The sequence below is a fragment of the Clinocottus analis genome, unplaced genomic scaffold, assembly GCF_023055335.1.
Source record: "Clinocottus analis isolate CAN_PGR_092001 unplaced genomic scaffold, fCliAna1.0.p SCAF_22, whole genome shotgun sequence".
Lineage (NCBI taxonomy): Eukaryota > Metazoa > Chordata > Actinopteri > Perciformes > Cottidae > Clinocottus > Clinocottus analis.
In genome coordinates, this window is record NW_027175954.1 from 5,163,652 (window position 1) to 5,179,212 (window position 15,561).

The following is a 15,561-nucleotide window of genomic DNA, read 5'->3' on the forward strand; positions in this document are numbered from 1 at the left end:
GTGGTCATGTTTCCAATATTTTCTATGTTTTTCTCAGTATCGTAATCTATTATCATAGTAAGCACAACACCTTTCTTGTGCTTGCTATGATGATGGATTACGATACCACTAATCTAATCGACAAGTGTACGAACTAGTATTCATTTTTTTGCGCATATTTCACACACGCCGTAATCAATGACTTTTCTTGCCCTTTAAATAAGTGAACTGAATCGTGTCCTGATCAGCCACGTAGCGCCACGTCTGCGCGCATGCGCAGTGCCCTTACATTTGTGTTCCGGGGTCGACCAGCCAGTGTACACAGTGAAAAAAAAATCATCATTGTGTAGTTTTTCTCGTTTTCTATTCGCTTAGTTTACACACGGAACACTGAGGGGGGAGTCCGAGGCTTCTTTCGGGAGGAGAGACGCGTTGTTTACGGCGGCGAGATGAACTTCTTCAGAGGGGTGATGGGCGGACAGGCAGCCGGGCCGCAGCCCTCCGGAGCGGAGACGGTAGGAAGCTACTCCGGCTAGCTGAGGCTAGCTAGCACTGCCACCACAAGGTGTACCTGCCAAACTGAGACCACACACCAATAAAAATAACATATACACGTGTATTCACACACTGACGGTTGTTTGTATCTCTATAAAACAACCAGAATGAGGCTCGGGCCTCCCTAAATAAGAGCAACGAGCTCGTCAGGAAGCTCATTAGTTAGCTAATGTAGCTCATCTGTCACTTGGCTGACATACCAGCTGCTTTATCTGCGACTTGCTGAGATGGAATGAATGAATGAAAGACAGACTATAATGACTTTTAGGAGGATTAACTGTCCATAATAAATGTATTTTCAAATAGCAATGGAGTAGCTACATATATTTACATCCAGTATTTGGGATGAGCGGTCATCCATATGTTCCCTATTGTTATTGATATAGCTAAACATCGTGAGAGTTTTCTCCTCTGGTCTAATGGCAGACGAATGAAGGAAGGTGGACGTTTCAGATGCACTTCGAATGGTACAAAATCCGTGACGTTACTGAGCGACATCAACGTTTAATGAAACAACAAGCAAACCCATCTTTTCCACATAATTGAGGTCGCAGGTTTCAAGGACTGTCAGTAGGCTACAAGCAGTAGGTGGGTGGTTTCAACATTTGACATAGAAAAACATACATTGCTAAGAACACAACACCTTTTTGAAATGTTTCCTAAATGTGTCATATTAAGGTGACATTAATATACAGGGCCATGGGAACATAAATAGGATAGGCCCCTTAAACTAAAGGACATTGGTATCACATACAAAATAGGCCTTGTTCTTGCTGTGCACTGTAATGTAGTCTGACAGCTCATGGTTACGTTTGTTGCTAATTGTCATCTCAATTAAATGGTTAGTCTATAAAATTGTGAAAATGGACCATCATCATCCAAAGTCCAAGGTGACTTCTTCAATGGGCCTGTGTTGTTCAACACCCAGAGATATTAAATACATGCAAGGGTCCTATCCTGAATCTTCATAGGGTATACTGTAATCCCAGTATAGAACAATAACCATTTTTAATGCGCAGCAGCATATGTGATGCATGCATAGCATTGCAGGAGTGCAATAGCTGCAGATCTTTTTCTGTAGACATTTCTGTAATGGCTGTTCAGAGAGGCAGCGTGTTTCTTTTCTTCTTTTTGATTCTTTATTTGTTTTTTTTGCAGTCAGTTTACTGTATTCTCACTTGATGCTTGTCCCATTCCGCGGTATAGTGTTGACTGTGATTTGAAGTTTCCTGCTCTTTTCCAGAGAGAAAGTCGGAACATAGACTTCTTAAATTAAAACAATGTTACTGGTTGAATATCCGTAGTGACCATGTTAAAAATACCCCAACTATTAGGACATGTAAATACAGATATCTTCTCTTGAATTTACCGTATATGAGGCATAACAAAGAAATAATGATTCTTATTTTGACAGATCCACAAGTTGTGTGACCGAGTCGCCTCATCGACTCTCCTAGAAGACCGCAGAGATGCAGTCCGGGCTCTTAAGTCTCTCTCTAAGGTACAGTAAAGTATAAATGTGCAGTTATTGGAAACAGTTGCAGTAAAAATCTATGTATTTGCCAGTTTATTAGGTATACTTGGCTTATTAAATGCAATCTAAATAATCATAACTTCATGAAGCTTACAATGTTCAGTTTTTCGCTGAAACTATTTTAATAGGATGTTTAATATTCCTCTTGCTCTGTATTAACATCACTTTGTGAATTGGGACATTTGTGAACGACTTCTCCTCGGTTACACTGTCATGGATAAAGCTCCTATTTGTCAAACTCTGCTGATTAAAATAAACTCAGCATTCACATAAACCTCTGAAAAGCCACCTCTCAGTTTAGTTTATGGCCAGGTTTGTTTCAGTCTGCCACGTCAACCATGAGTAATGAGTTTATCAGGCATGAATAAGGGGTTTAAGTGACACAGGGTTGCACATTAACATGCACTGGTGATGTGCTGGTCAAAAACACAGACACGGATGTGTTAACTTCCTGTATTTGATAAACAGTACAAAATGCTACCTTGGCAACACGGATTAAAAATTCCTTTTTTATTTCTTGTCCTGTCAACAGTGGATCATTTATCGTATTGTTTTTGGTTCATACAGCATATTTTACCACCAGAAAAACATTCTTTTAAGTCACTTTACTTGCCTCTGGACTGTTCAATAGCCCGCCTTTAAAAAACAACAACTATGAAACAGAAGAATATATGTTAATGTTTTTATATTTGTACTGCCTTGCTTCTATTTTTAATATCTCTTATATGCAACACTTCTACTTGCGTTGTTGTTTAGTGGTGCTTTTCAAATAAACTTGCCTTCCCTACGTCTTATCTTTTGTAGAAATATCGCTTGGAAGTTGGCACACAGGCGATGGATCACTTGATTAACATACTGCAAACTGACAGGTATGTTGATGTTGTATTTGTGTTTTTGTTTGTTCATGTTGTCTCAAAAAGAGCTTTGTGTTTTAGTTTGTCTCAAGTAAAAATAAAACCTGTATTTTGTTAACACCCTTCTTCCTGCTACCCAAACAGGTCTGACTCTGAAATCCTTGGCTATGCTTTGGACACACTATACAACATCCTCTGCAACGATGAGGAGGAAGAGCAAGGTATTAGACGCTCCCACAATTACTAGAACATCTGAAATTCACCTTCAATTAGATGTTTCAAGATAATTTATCTTCATTATATGGCTACTTTGAACAGTGGATGAGCGATGGTTTTGTTTTGCATGTTTAATTGAGGTAAATTCATGTCAAGTGGACGTCAGTGATTTTGCATTCCCCTCCAATGCACTGACAATGACTGCGTGTTATAAAGGTTCTCGTCTCTTTTTTTTGTCTTCCATGTTTTAATGCTACAGATGAATCAGAAGGTAAAACTCTTTGACTGCATGATGCCACCCCACTAACTACAATCAGCACTTTCAAATCATACGTTGTTTTTGGTTGGGTTGTGGAAAAAGAGCACCATACTTGATTTGTTTACACCTCATGCAGTACACGTATTGTAAATAGCTGATCATATTCTAGGCTGTTTTGGTTGTTGTCATGGCATATCTTCACAAGAATCAGTCAGCTGATTCTACACTTCTTCAGTGGTTGAAATGGCAGCTTTTGGGCGAGGCTTTAAACTCCATCTCCCTCCTGCCCTTGCAGACGCAGTAACACCTATCTCTGCTTCAGCGAAGCATAAGAATATTTCCATGCCTGGTCAGTACTGAAACCAAGCTATCCCTGCCCTAGTTCTAGTACTGCTATTGAACTAACTTCACTAAAAGCAGTTGGCACTGGAGAAGTGACTGGAAGCTGTTTGGGTGGTGAATGCTTTACTAATACTGTCACATCCCTTAACTTCTGTCGGTTTGTCTCATTCCTCCTTTGTTTCCCTCACATTTTAATACCTGATTGTCTTTGCACTCTTGTGGTGAAATCATATGTTGTAGTTTAGTTTTTCTTCTGTTGTTTTGCCTGGTAACCGTTCACCCAAATTACAAAGAAAAAAAATCATAACTCCTCTCCTGTAATAGTATCTAGTATCTTTTTTTATTGTCTTAAGCTCTGTGAATTGTTAATGACGCCACAAAAGCTTTTCTTCAAAGTCACATTTCAACCTGCATTGATTTTATAAAGTCGTGATCACAAACGGGAGCAAAGTTGGCAAATCTTATGTATACATCAAAACACAAAGAAATACATCTCAAACTGTGCAGGTGTTTTTCTTTAAAGTTAACCCCTTCAAGTTATGATCAGATTACTAGGTAGGTATGCTCTTGGTCTCAGCGTGGAGGTGTTTGTCACTTTTGAAACCCAGCTCATCCCATATTCACTGTGTATTCCACACTACTGAGCTCACCCTGTTCACCCATCCTTGCAGCTGTCCCTTCATCTGTGTCACCCTTTTCTGTTCCCAGAAGGCATGTTCCTAAGTATCACCCTGAGCATGTGCACATTTTTTGAATGGCTTCAAATATAAAGTCATGATTCAATAACAAAAAACCCACCAGGGATAAAGACTCTGGGAACTTTTTTGAGAAGTTTCAGATCCAATTTGTACTGCTCCCCAACTCAGGCTGATTGCTATGAAACAAACCAACTGGTTCCTGCAACAGACTCGTGCTGTAATATTTACTTTCAGTTTTCAATCTCCTTCACAGATGAGACCGCTCAAAAGCAGTCGGATGACCTGGGTGCCCAGTTCACAGACCAGTTTGTTCAGGATCCTGAACATGTGACTCTCCTTCTCACTCTGTTGGAGGTAGTGAACTGTTTCTGCTCCAGTGGGAAGACTTCTATATTAATATGTTTGTCAAAACAACTGCCTGATTTATTTATACATTAATTGTCTTTTAGGAGTTTGACTTCCATGTTCGTTGGCCTGGGGTGAAGCTGTTGACTGTTCTCCTTAAAAACCAGGGTGTCCCAGTCCAGGGTATCATTCTGGTCAGCCCCATGGGTGAGCTTCTCCTCTCCACATCTGATCAAACTTGTCTTGTAGTGTCTGTGGTTTACTCGCCCTCAGTTTTATGTCCGCATCAGCTGAACAATTCACACAAAAAGTTGAGTTGGTTTGTCATTAAGGGGTTCTCCACCAGTTTTTAACAGCTGTTTTTATTTTCATTCTCAGGTGTTTCCAGATTGATGGACCTATTGGCAGACTCTAGAGAAGTAATTCGCAACGATGTGAGTACTTGTCTCTGCTGTCAAGTTCAGACCAACTTTAGCACAGTGTAAAAAAAGGCATAGCTCTCAATAATTTTGATGATGTTAGTCAGTTGGTTATTAAAAAAGTTGTTACAGCTCAGTTTTCTGTGCAGCGGTATGTGACTTCATCCAGCAAGGCGCTGTGTTGACCGCTCATGTAGATGCACCACATATTCACGGTGAATTTAGCTGTAATGGAATTATTACATGTGTACTGTTTACCTCACGTACCTTGCAACAAAAGATTAAATAATTACAATTTCCACAATTGTAAATGTCTTATGTACGTAGTGTTATGGAAGACTGACTCGTTTTAGCGTTTGAGACGCCTTAAAACGTACAGATTTGTTACTCAAACTGACTTTCTAGATCGTATTTAATTTCACTGGTCGCATAAATAAGGGCTGATTTTGTTGGACAGCTCTAGTCAGATGCATGACAACCTGTTTTTTATTCATCGCTTCCAACAGGGCTTGCTGTTGCTTCAACAGCTGACCAAAAGCAATGCTGCCATTCAGAAAATTGTAGCATTTGAAAACGCATTTGAGCGTCTTCTCGATATCATCACAGAAGAGGGTAGCAGCGATGGAGGTAAAAGAAAATGCTCTTATCTTAAGTACAGAATTGTCGCTAAAGATGTGAATACAATCATTTTTCTTTACTTCCTTAAAATGATCAGATTATTATGTTTTTATGTGGGACGTGCTTTAATGCGGATCCTTTTTCCCCTTTTGCAGGTATTGTGGTGGAGGACTGTTTGTTGCTGCTGCTCAACCTGCTTAAGAACAACAGCTCCAATCAGAACTTCTTCAAAGAGGGCTCCTACATTCAGAGAATGAAGCCCTGGTTTGAAATTGGTGATGATAACTCTGGCTGGTCTGCACAGAAGGTCACCAACCTCCACCTCATGCTGCAGGTGACGCAGAACAGTCACGCTGAAGCGTCGCTTTCAAGTATTTACTAATTGAACAAGCGGATCAAAAAGCTGTTTTTGCTGTAATCTTGCACAATCTTCTGTTCCCAGTTGGTGCGAGTCATGGTGTCACCTGTGAACTCTCCTGGAGCAACAGCCAGCTGTCAGAAGTCCATGTACCAGTGTGGCCTGCTGCAGCAGCTGTGCACCATCCTCATGGCCACCGGTGTGCCTGCTGATATCCTCACTGAGGTAATGACAGAAAATACTACCCGACGAGAACGGCTTTGCTCCTTTTGAAACCTATTGCATTCAAGCTGTTTTCTGGATCTTTTTTTTTCTTCAGACCATCAACACTGTATCGGAGGTCATCAGAGGCTCACAGGTCAACCAGGACTACTTTGCATCTGTTAATGCTCCGTCAAACCCACCGAGGTGAGACCAGTGAACCAAGACATGACACCGCCTATATCTATCTGATAGGAAACTGATCGGCCTTTCTTTCTGGTCTCTCTCCTTCTTTTGTCCATAGACCGGCCATTGTGGTGCTTCTCATGTCCATGGTGAACGAGAGACAACCGTTTGTCCTTCGCTGTGCTGTCCTCTACTGTTTCCAGTGTTTCCTGTACAAAAACCAGAAGGGACAGGGGGAGATTGTGGCTACGCTGCTGCCCTCCACCATTGATGGTCAGTTACACCAAATGGAGAACTTATAAGTGGCATCATCAGGAATAATGTTTCTACAAAAGTTTCTCTTGTACAAACAGATCTAAAAGCCGTTTTCAAACAGCTTTCTATACAGCACGATTTTAGAGTAACTACATTTTATGTTATTAGAGAATTTGTCTTGGGTTCAACACATTTAAAAACACTGATGGGCAGATATGTAACGCACGAAAAAAAAAAAAACAATTTAGAAAATGGCACCACTTTTGAATGTCGGAGAAGCATCTTGCTCACAGGTAAAGGTGAAAAATAAATTGTCATGAAACTGAAGAATCAGCTTTTATATATTTACAACTATTCATTCACTCACTGACTCATTCACATTTTTTTCCCCGTTAGCCAATTCCATCTCAGCGGGCCAGCTGCTGTGCGGAGGCCTTTTCTCAGTAGACTCTCTGTCCAACTGGTGTGCCGCTGTGGCCTTGGCTCACTCCCTGCAAGACAACCTCACTCAGAAGGAACAGCTGCTGAGGGTCCAACTGGCCACCAGCCTGGGAAAGCCCCCCGTCTCCCTGCTGCAGCAGTGCACCAACATCCTTTCCCAGGTAGGATAATACAGTGCGACGTAGCTGCTAGAATGAAAGAATTAAGATGTTCACAGGTCTTGTGTGCCTTGGTAGGAAGGATGTTTTTGGCAAATTGAATACAGAAGTTATTGTGGTTTTGCAGGGAGATAAGATCGTCCGGCGGGTGAGTAATGTGTGCTGTGAGTGTTTGGGCGGCACCTCTGCTGGTTATGTTTGCTTGGCATCTGTAGTGGACGTCTCGTTAGCGCACATGTTTGGGGATCTTGCTTCCCTTTTAACTCTTTACTGACCTCCTCTTTCGTCCTAATTAATAGCTATGACCAGATTCTTCCTCATTAGGGTGACACACACGGGTGCACTCTTCCCCACAGGTTTGGAGGCTCTAGTGGCTCTCATCGTGTGAAATTGCACAAGAGAGGTGCAGAGAAAAAGGACGTAGTAGCATTTTTTTGTCACCCTAACACATGCTTTGAGCTGTGTGCGGTGCAAGCGCTTCTCTGTGACTTCAGGAAGTGTGCCTTAGCAGCAGCTTTTGAGCCTTTTCCTGTCTGAGTGAGAGAGCTCCACTCTTGTTTGTGTGGTTGTCTTTTTTACATGCACTTACGAATGCACAGTGCAGGTGCAAGAAGTTTTTATAGTTTATACTGTACGTGGGTTATTTAATTTTCACTGGTGGTTATAAAATATATTTCAGATTTTTCCTGGGAGTTACTCAGTTTGCATTACTCCCACCATGTGTCCCTTTTTTAATTTTGTTTTTTACACATAGATTCTTCAATGGAAGTCTTTGTCAGTCAGCTAAAATGTATGAACAACTGTGACCCTTCTCGGTGAAACTTCCTACGCTCTGTTGACAAACTTCTTGCTTTCGGCTAGCTTGATCTCAAGTGAGGAGAGCAAGTCTGGATCAGGGAAACTGGATCACGGTCCTGTGCACCTACGTTACTTTGTCAAGTTCAGCCAGGAAAAGTACTGATGGGGAAAAAGCTTGAAGAAAGAGTCGTTGGCACTCGGTAAAAGCGGAGATCATTGCAACTCACTCCTGATAATGAAATGTAATTTGGGAAAGTGACAGAGTCTGAGTGAAAACAGGACATCAAGAGATGTTGGGAGGAGAAGTGCAGGTTTTTACTGGACTATAAGGAAGACGCTGACCCCAAAGGTGAAGCTTCACTAATAATGAGACTGTAGGCTTGGTGAGGAGCACAGACATCCAGAAGGAGCCCGGAATATAACTATTGCTCCTTTTATGTTGAAAGAAGAGACTGAAGGGGGTTCAGACATTTCAAAGGTTACCTTTCGGACTTTGTCATTTTAAGGGATTTCCAGTCAATCCAACTGGGAGAAGACTAGTTGGAACGATCCATGAGTTTTTATTGCTTGAGTCTTTTGATTTAAACTGTTGATTTGATTTAAACACTGTAGTTTTACTACAATCACCCACCTGCGTGTTCAATTAATACATTTTTTTTCCTCTTCATTTTTTGCATTACGTCACATTTGGAGACTAAATCTGAAAAGGTGATTTTTGTACGTTTTTGTAGTTTGTAATGCTGATAAGTTTTTCCCCACACTGTCGTCATGTCAGTTTTCAATAAATCACTACAGGACAGAGGTCTGCTCTTCCTAAAGCATGGTGTGCATTAAGTGTTAATGCACCAGCTTATTCAAAGGTTCTCTACACGATATTCAGAGTATTTAGAGAGCAGCAAACAACTATTTGATATGTGAAGAAAGCACCTTTTAGTGCATATGAAGGTGCCCCACAATCGAGCTCATGGCGGCTCGGCCGGCAGCTTGTTTGGAGGGAATAGATATGCTCTGAATTTCGCATTGAGCACCTTTTAACCAAAAGTGCAGAGTTAACAGATTACATTTGCCTCTGCACTGGGTTTTAATCGGTATTCATTTTGATTATTTTGCATTCCAACTTCATGAAAATCAGCTTTAGTTTTTTCTACAACTGATTGAGATAAATTATTTGAAACATACTTACTGGCATACGTTTCCTATAAATGGGAAGTAGACTTTTTTTTAAAGAACGTAATCAAATCAACGATGAGGTCTGCTGCAAATCCGAAACCTCTTATCTGTTTCTCAAAGCTGTTTTTCGTGGCAATGCATGAGTATTTTTTTTAAATTCCTCTTTATAATTATTGCAGTTACTTTTTCATTCGTGAAAAGAACATTGAGTGGGTTTTGCATGTGCTGATAGCTAAAATATACAGTAACATTTTCAATTACATTTTAATGATACTTTTCTTGAAGTCATTAACCATTTGCAGAATTGAAATTGCAAACAACAAAATAATTGAAAATTGTGGAGAACTTGAAGGATGAGGGTATAGATAAAGATTTCTTACAGACTTTGATTTCTTTATACAGCATACCAAACCCTTTTTTTTACGAGTTGTGTTAATTTTGACTGTCTGTGTTTTTTGTTTGTGATAACCTTATTAACTACTAATGGTTGATCTGATTGAAGTGCTCCCAATTAAGCGTTGAGTTTATTTAACCACTTTCTCATTTTTGTTGATTGGTAAATCATCCATGTCACGATAAGGAGAATATTTGACTTATTTTATCTGCATACTTTAGACTTGAATTTCATACATTGTTAGACATAATGTTGAATTTCTTGTGAAAATTAGAAATGTTGCTTAACTAATGACCCAATCTGGACTTAATTAAAATATGATGAGCCTTTCTGACCGTGGTTCGGATCATGTGCCTTTTTATATACATATCTTAATTCTCTAATTGCCCAAAGTGAAATATTTTGGTATATCTAGAATATTTCATTTGGACTCCTGTCAGCAGCTTCTACTGCGGCTCAAAAAGCACACGTTGACATTTGTTTTGTTTTCTTCCTTGTTCCTCTCCAGGGCAGTAAAGTGCAGACCAGGGTTGGCCTCCTCATGCTGCTATGTACGTGGATCAACAACTGTCCGATCGCTGTCACTCACTTTCTACACAATCAGGAAAACGTTCCCTTTGTATCCTTGAAGCAGCCTACAAGCCATCCACCAACTTCATGACAATAAATGTCTGTGATTAGTAAACAAACTGGTTCTCAATATTCTTCTTACTGCTCTTGGACGAATCCTATATTTTCATTTTCAATGAGTAACTTTTGAGCAATTCAGTTAAATCCTCTTTCAGATAGACGGCTGTGTGCTATATACCAACGTGCGTCACTTTCATGTTTCTAAGTGTGAAACTGGCTCCTTAACTCGCTGTGACTCCTGCAGCTGACCGCTCAGATCTCAGAGAACTTGGGAGAGGATGAACGGCTGGTGCAGGGCCTGTGTGCGCTGCTACTCGGCATCTGCATCTATTACAATGACAACTCGCTGGAAAACTACACCAAGTAAGTGCGGTTCACACAAATCTTGAAAATACCTCAAACACATCCACGAGAACTGTGAAACTGTCGTTTTATTATTCTCACGCCCCAGTTCACTTGCAGTTGTACCGCGTATCACGTACGGCTGTTTTTAGTTGCTGAATGTGGAATGACTGAAGCTTTAGAGTGGGAACACGGTTTGATATGTACGATATAAACAGAAGCACTATGAGAATCTCACAAATTACATGCAGTTCTGTTGTGGAAACCGGCTTTTGAGTGTGTAGGACTTGGTTTTATAACAAGAAGATGGTTACAAATAACTTAAGTCAATTTGGATTCAACCACACTCTGGGACAACTTCACTGAAAGCACACACGTTAACACCTTTTCCTCTTTTAATTCCCACTATTACTGCATGTTGCTCTTTTACTTAATGTTATTATTTTCTTCCCCTAACTTGATAAAGCAAATAAAAGATCAGGCGACTGAAATATTTAAAAAAACTTGTTCTCTCTGTTCTCCTTAGAGACAAACTAAAGCAGCTAATTGAGAAGCGGATTGGAAAGGAAAACTTTGTAGAGAAGCTGGGCTTCATCACCAAACATGAGCTGTACTCGCGGGCGGCTCAGAAGCCGCAGCCGGTCTTCCCGTCTCCGGAGCAGATGCTGTTCGACCACGAGTTCACCAAGCTGGTCAAAGAACTGGAGGGTCAGTCGGAGAAAAATCTGCCACATCATTTAATTGTACATTTTTCATGGCCGTTGCAAAATAAATGTTGTTTTTCATTCATTATTTTACTGGCTACTCTAAACAGGTGTGATCACTAAAGCCGTTCACAAATCCAATGAGGAGGAGAAGAAGGAAGAGGAGGTGAAGAAGACATTAGAACAACATGACAACATTGTAACTCAGTACAAAGAGCTGATCCGAGAACAGGTAAACAACAACAAACTTGTTGTGCATGTGCTTTATTTTTCATTTCTGTGTATTTCATGTTATTTATATATTCAATGTTCTCTTCCTTTGACTTCTTTCAAATTTTGCTTATGCGATCTTCAGGATGCTCAGATCCAGGAGCTGAAGGAGCAGGTGGCGTCCTCGTTGTCTCAAAATGAGCAGATGCAGACGACAGTCACCCAGCAGCTGTCCCAGATCCAGCAGCACAAGGATCAGTACAACATCCTCAAGCTGAAATTAGGTGGGTTCGCCTCATTGGGTGTAAAAGATTATGAATGAACAATAGTGAATTTGGCAAAGTATATAGTATATTTATATTTGTGTGATTTATGTATTTATTTTCAACAACTCTGGTCATGTTTTCATAATTTTGGCCACGTTGCCTGTTGATGATAGTTTTAGAACAGAGGCAACTCGAGCAGGTTTTAAAGAAGTTGACAGCGACAACCTCTGAAAAATTTAGCCAAAAGTAGCATTTCATCGAATAGCCACTTGAGGCTCAATCGTAAGACCTCCTTGTTAAAATGCCCAACTTTAAAGCAGTTTTGGTCTCAATAGCTATTTTCCCCTTTTCTGTTTTTTTATCTAACTCAAGAGAATGTGTATGTATAACTAATACAAAAACTCAAACCAGGAATCAGTGCAATCATTTGGATGCAGAAGATAAACCGTTTCAAAAGTAATTTTCCTCCAAATCTATATTAAGGTTATGTGGTTAAGCTGGATTTATTTAAATGCTCATGTGGCTCACTTCCCTGTCTTCGTTCAACACCTCGCCTAAAGCGTTTAAGATAGTGAGGGAAGTGTTATCTTAATGGCTGACTGTTTGTATTACCAAAAAGCTTTCAACATACTTTACTGTAAAAACAATGAGAGAGTTAAAACAAGCTAAACTCTCCCCTTAATGTTATAACTCACTAAGCCACACTGATCAATCGTCCAGGCTGATCGATTATCAGATTTATTCAAACTTTTATCATTCACAGTAACTGTTTTTGAATTATTTGTTTAGTTAATACGTGTGCATTTGTCAATAGAGGGGAAACATCATCATTTCTATGACATTACCTCATCTTAACAATAATGAATGACTTCAGGTAAGGAGAGCCATTCCAGCAGCCAAGGAGAAGGCTCTCAGGTGAACGGGCTGCAGACGGAGGAGCTCACGCAGCTCCGAGAGGAGCTGGAGGAGCTCCGCAAGCAGCAGGCTCTCCTCCAGACACAACTCAGTGACAAAGATGCACTCATCGACGCCCTGGTTAGTGGACATCTGTGCACAGTGTTTGTTTGTTTGTTGTAAGCTTCAAGTGGAGCTTTGAAGGATGAATGACACATACTCCTCCAGACGCAACACGTGACTCCCTTGGGAGCGCTTCCCGAACGGAAAAGAAAGGAAAAAGAAACATGCTTTATTAATCCCTTTGGGGAAATTCGTCTCTGCATTCTTGGTTAAGGAGCAACGGGCAGCCTTGAGAGGCGCCCGGGGAGCAGCTAGAGGTTAAGTGTCTTGCTCAGGAACACTTTGACATCTGAACTATGGTCAGTGGAAATAGTCGTTCGTTGCGGGGTTAATCTGAATATAATCCTCCGATTTAAACTGGATGTAGAGTTTTACTTGAGTCTTGTCACAGTGAAAATGACATTATGGTGCATTACTAATGCGTTTTATTTTCTCTGTATGTAGAAGTCAGACACAGCAGAAAGTTCAGAAGGAGGATCAGCCGACACAGAATTGCTCAAGGTAGGATAAATACATTTCTCCTTTCATCTTTAATGAACAAGGAATATATGTGTAAAGGTTGAGGCTGGCATTATTCTTTATTTCTTTTCTCGTCAACAAATCCCATGACAAGACAAGTCGACATAATTGGTCGGCCTGTTAATACTTTTAGACTTCCCCACCTTCTGTCCCAAAAGCCCATTTATTTATTGAAGACTTTCAGATTTTTGTTCATATTTTCAGGTAATTGTTCTACATTTTACCTGCATTTAAAGTGTTGTTTTGCTTGTTGCAGGAGCTGGAGGGTCTGAGGAGTCAGGTCCAGTACCAGTCGGCAGAAATCAACCAGATGAAGGCAGAGAGACAGGAACTGCTCAGAAGAGCTGAAGCTGGGGTAATTATTATGCAAATATATTTTTGTGCCAAATATATCGCATTGTTCTTGATGGATACTAAATAAATCAACCTCCCACTGGTTTGTCTCAGTCCTCAGAGGCACTCTCTAGCGGCGACGGCTCAGTAGACGCTGCCAAAATGGCTGAAGTAGAGAGCAGACTGGCAGCACAGACGACTGAGGCGGAGAGACTCAAGGTGTGTAGAATATCTGTAAAGCATCACATCCCCCTGATTTACCGCCAATATTTACACACTACTTGTCTGTGACTTCTTTGAATTATGTATTTATACATTATTTTTTTCCCCCGGGTATTTGTGTTAATGGATTATTCTGTCTCTTCCTCCTCCGTCCTCTCCGTCTTCTACTTTGGTTTCCAGGAGGAGGCAAAGAGTTTGTCAGAGAGCCGGGCAGAGATGGAACAGCAGCTGGCTGCAGCCACCAGCACGGTGGCCATCCTGCAGACGGAGAAAGCGAAGCTGCAAACGGAGGTGCAAGACTCCAAGAAGGAGCAGGACGACCTGCTGATGCTGCTTGCAGACCAGGACCAGAAGATCCACAACCTCAAAAAGAAACTCAAAGACCTGGGAGAGACGGTAGACAATCATGGTTATCATTTATCATCAGGGCTCTTAACTCTGGTGGTACTCGTGTTTCAAGTGCTCCAAACTTGTGGAGCATGGAGGTTTCATAGATGGTATTTCAAATGTAACAAGCTAAATGATTAATGTGCAAAACAAAAAGAGCTGCTATTAGCCACAAGAAGACAATCATTTACAATTGTAATAGTTACAGTTCAGAGGCAGCTTACCTCACACACTCACCTCCACTTTGATGAGGTTTAGTTGCCTTTGCCACCAAAATCAAATATTAGCAAGTCCAGCTGTTTTTTGATAGATGTCCCTTCACAAATTATTGTGGCTGGTTTCACAAAAGAAACACTCTAACTGATAAAACTTAGTTTATTTTAACCAAGCAGCTTGAGTTTAAAAGCCACTCAATCCACCATATTCACTCATTCAGACTAGACTGTGAAGTGCTTAGTAATCTTAAATCTGCTCCCAATTTAACCAGGCACCTGTGGTGGTAGTTTTGGGCCGTAGAGATGACTCGAGTAGTAAGCTTTACAACATCAAAGACCACTCAGCTGTGTGTTGTGTGTGTTTGCTTTAGTTAGACTGTGACACTTTCCTTGCAGGTGGACGATGAAGACGATCTCGACGGCCGGGACCAGACGGACGAAGATTACGACGAGGATGAAGACGAGGATTAAGGGACGAAAGACTGAAAGAAAAGAACCAGAGAAAATGGGAATATTTGTCTGACGACAGGCAAGAAAAACTGTGCAGAAACACACCTGAGAAACTGAAGAATAGGACTAATATATTGATGCAGTTTCTCTCTCTGGCTGCCACGCTATGTTCATTTTTCTTTACCCTCTTGTCACATCACGTGTACATGTTAATTATTTGGACTTTCTTGCCAACCGTTTAGTTTTCAGTGACAGCAAAAAAGATTTGATCATTGCCAGTACATTCATCTCTGCTACTTTTTACCGTCAGTTTGTGATGGATTTTATCAGTCTTGTGTTTATTGTTATGTATTGTCATATAGTTTGTAAGAATAAACACTAGGTTAATATTGACACACAAGACATCTGGAAAAGAATGAGCAAATAGGCAACTGTAAACGGATTTGATATTATATCATAAAGACGACGTATGATGCTTCTCCAGCA

General features: G+C 40.7%; 1 protein-coding gene across 3 annotated transcripts; it reads left to right on the forward strand.

The window, feature by feature from the left end:
* Positions 1-274: 274 nt before the first annotated feature.
* Positions 275-15,475, forward strand: uso1 (USO1 vesicle transport factor). 3 transcript variants are annotated; one of them, XM_068589207.1, is made up of 26 exons: positions 275-494; positions 1,949-2,035; positions 2,873-2,937; positions 3,067-3,143; positions 3,693-3,746; positions 4,691-4,791; positions 4,887-4,989; positions 5,161-5,216; positions 5,708-5,828; positions 5,975-6,153; positions 6,262-6,402; positions 6,497-6,585; positions 6,683-6,837; positions 7,216-7,421; positions 8,910-8,924; positions 10,289-10,399; positions 10,655-10,773; positions 11,279-11,460; positions 11,567-11,688; positions 11,812-11,950; positions 12,807-12,967; positions 13,394-13,450; positions 13,725-13,823; positions 13,916-14,020; positions 14,204-14,419; positions 15,022-15,475. In XM_068589207.1, the coding sequence occupies exons 1-26, from the start codon at positions 429-431 to the stop codon at positions 15,094-15,096; spliced, it is 2,901 nt and encodes a 966-aa protein (XP_068445308.1). In that variant the 5' UTR covers positions 275-428; the 3' UTR covers positions 15,097-15,475. The 3 variants fall into 3 exon arrangements, with proteins under 3 accessions (XP_068445308.1, XP_068445309.1, XP_068445310.1); XM_068589208.1 differs by lacking the exon at positions 8,910-8,924; XM_068589209.1 differs by lacking the exons at positions 3,693-3,746; positions 8,910-8,924.
* The last annotated feature ends 86 nt before the right edge of the window (positions 15,476-15,561 follow it).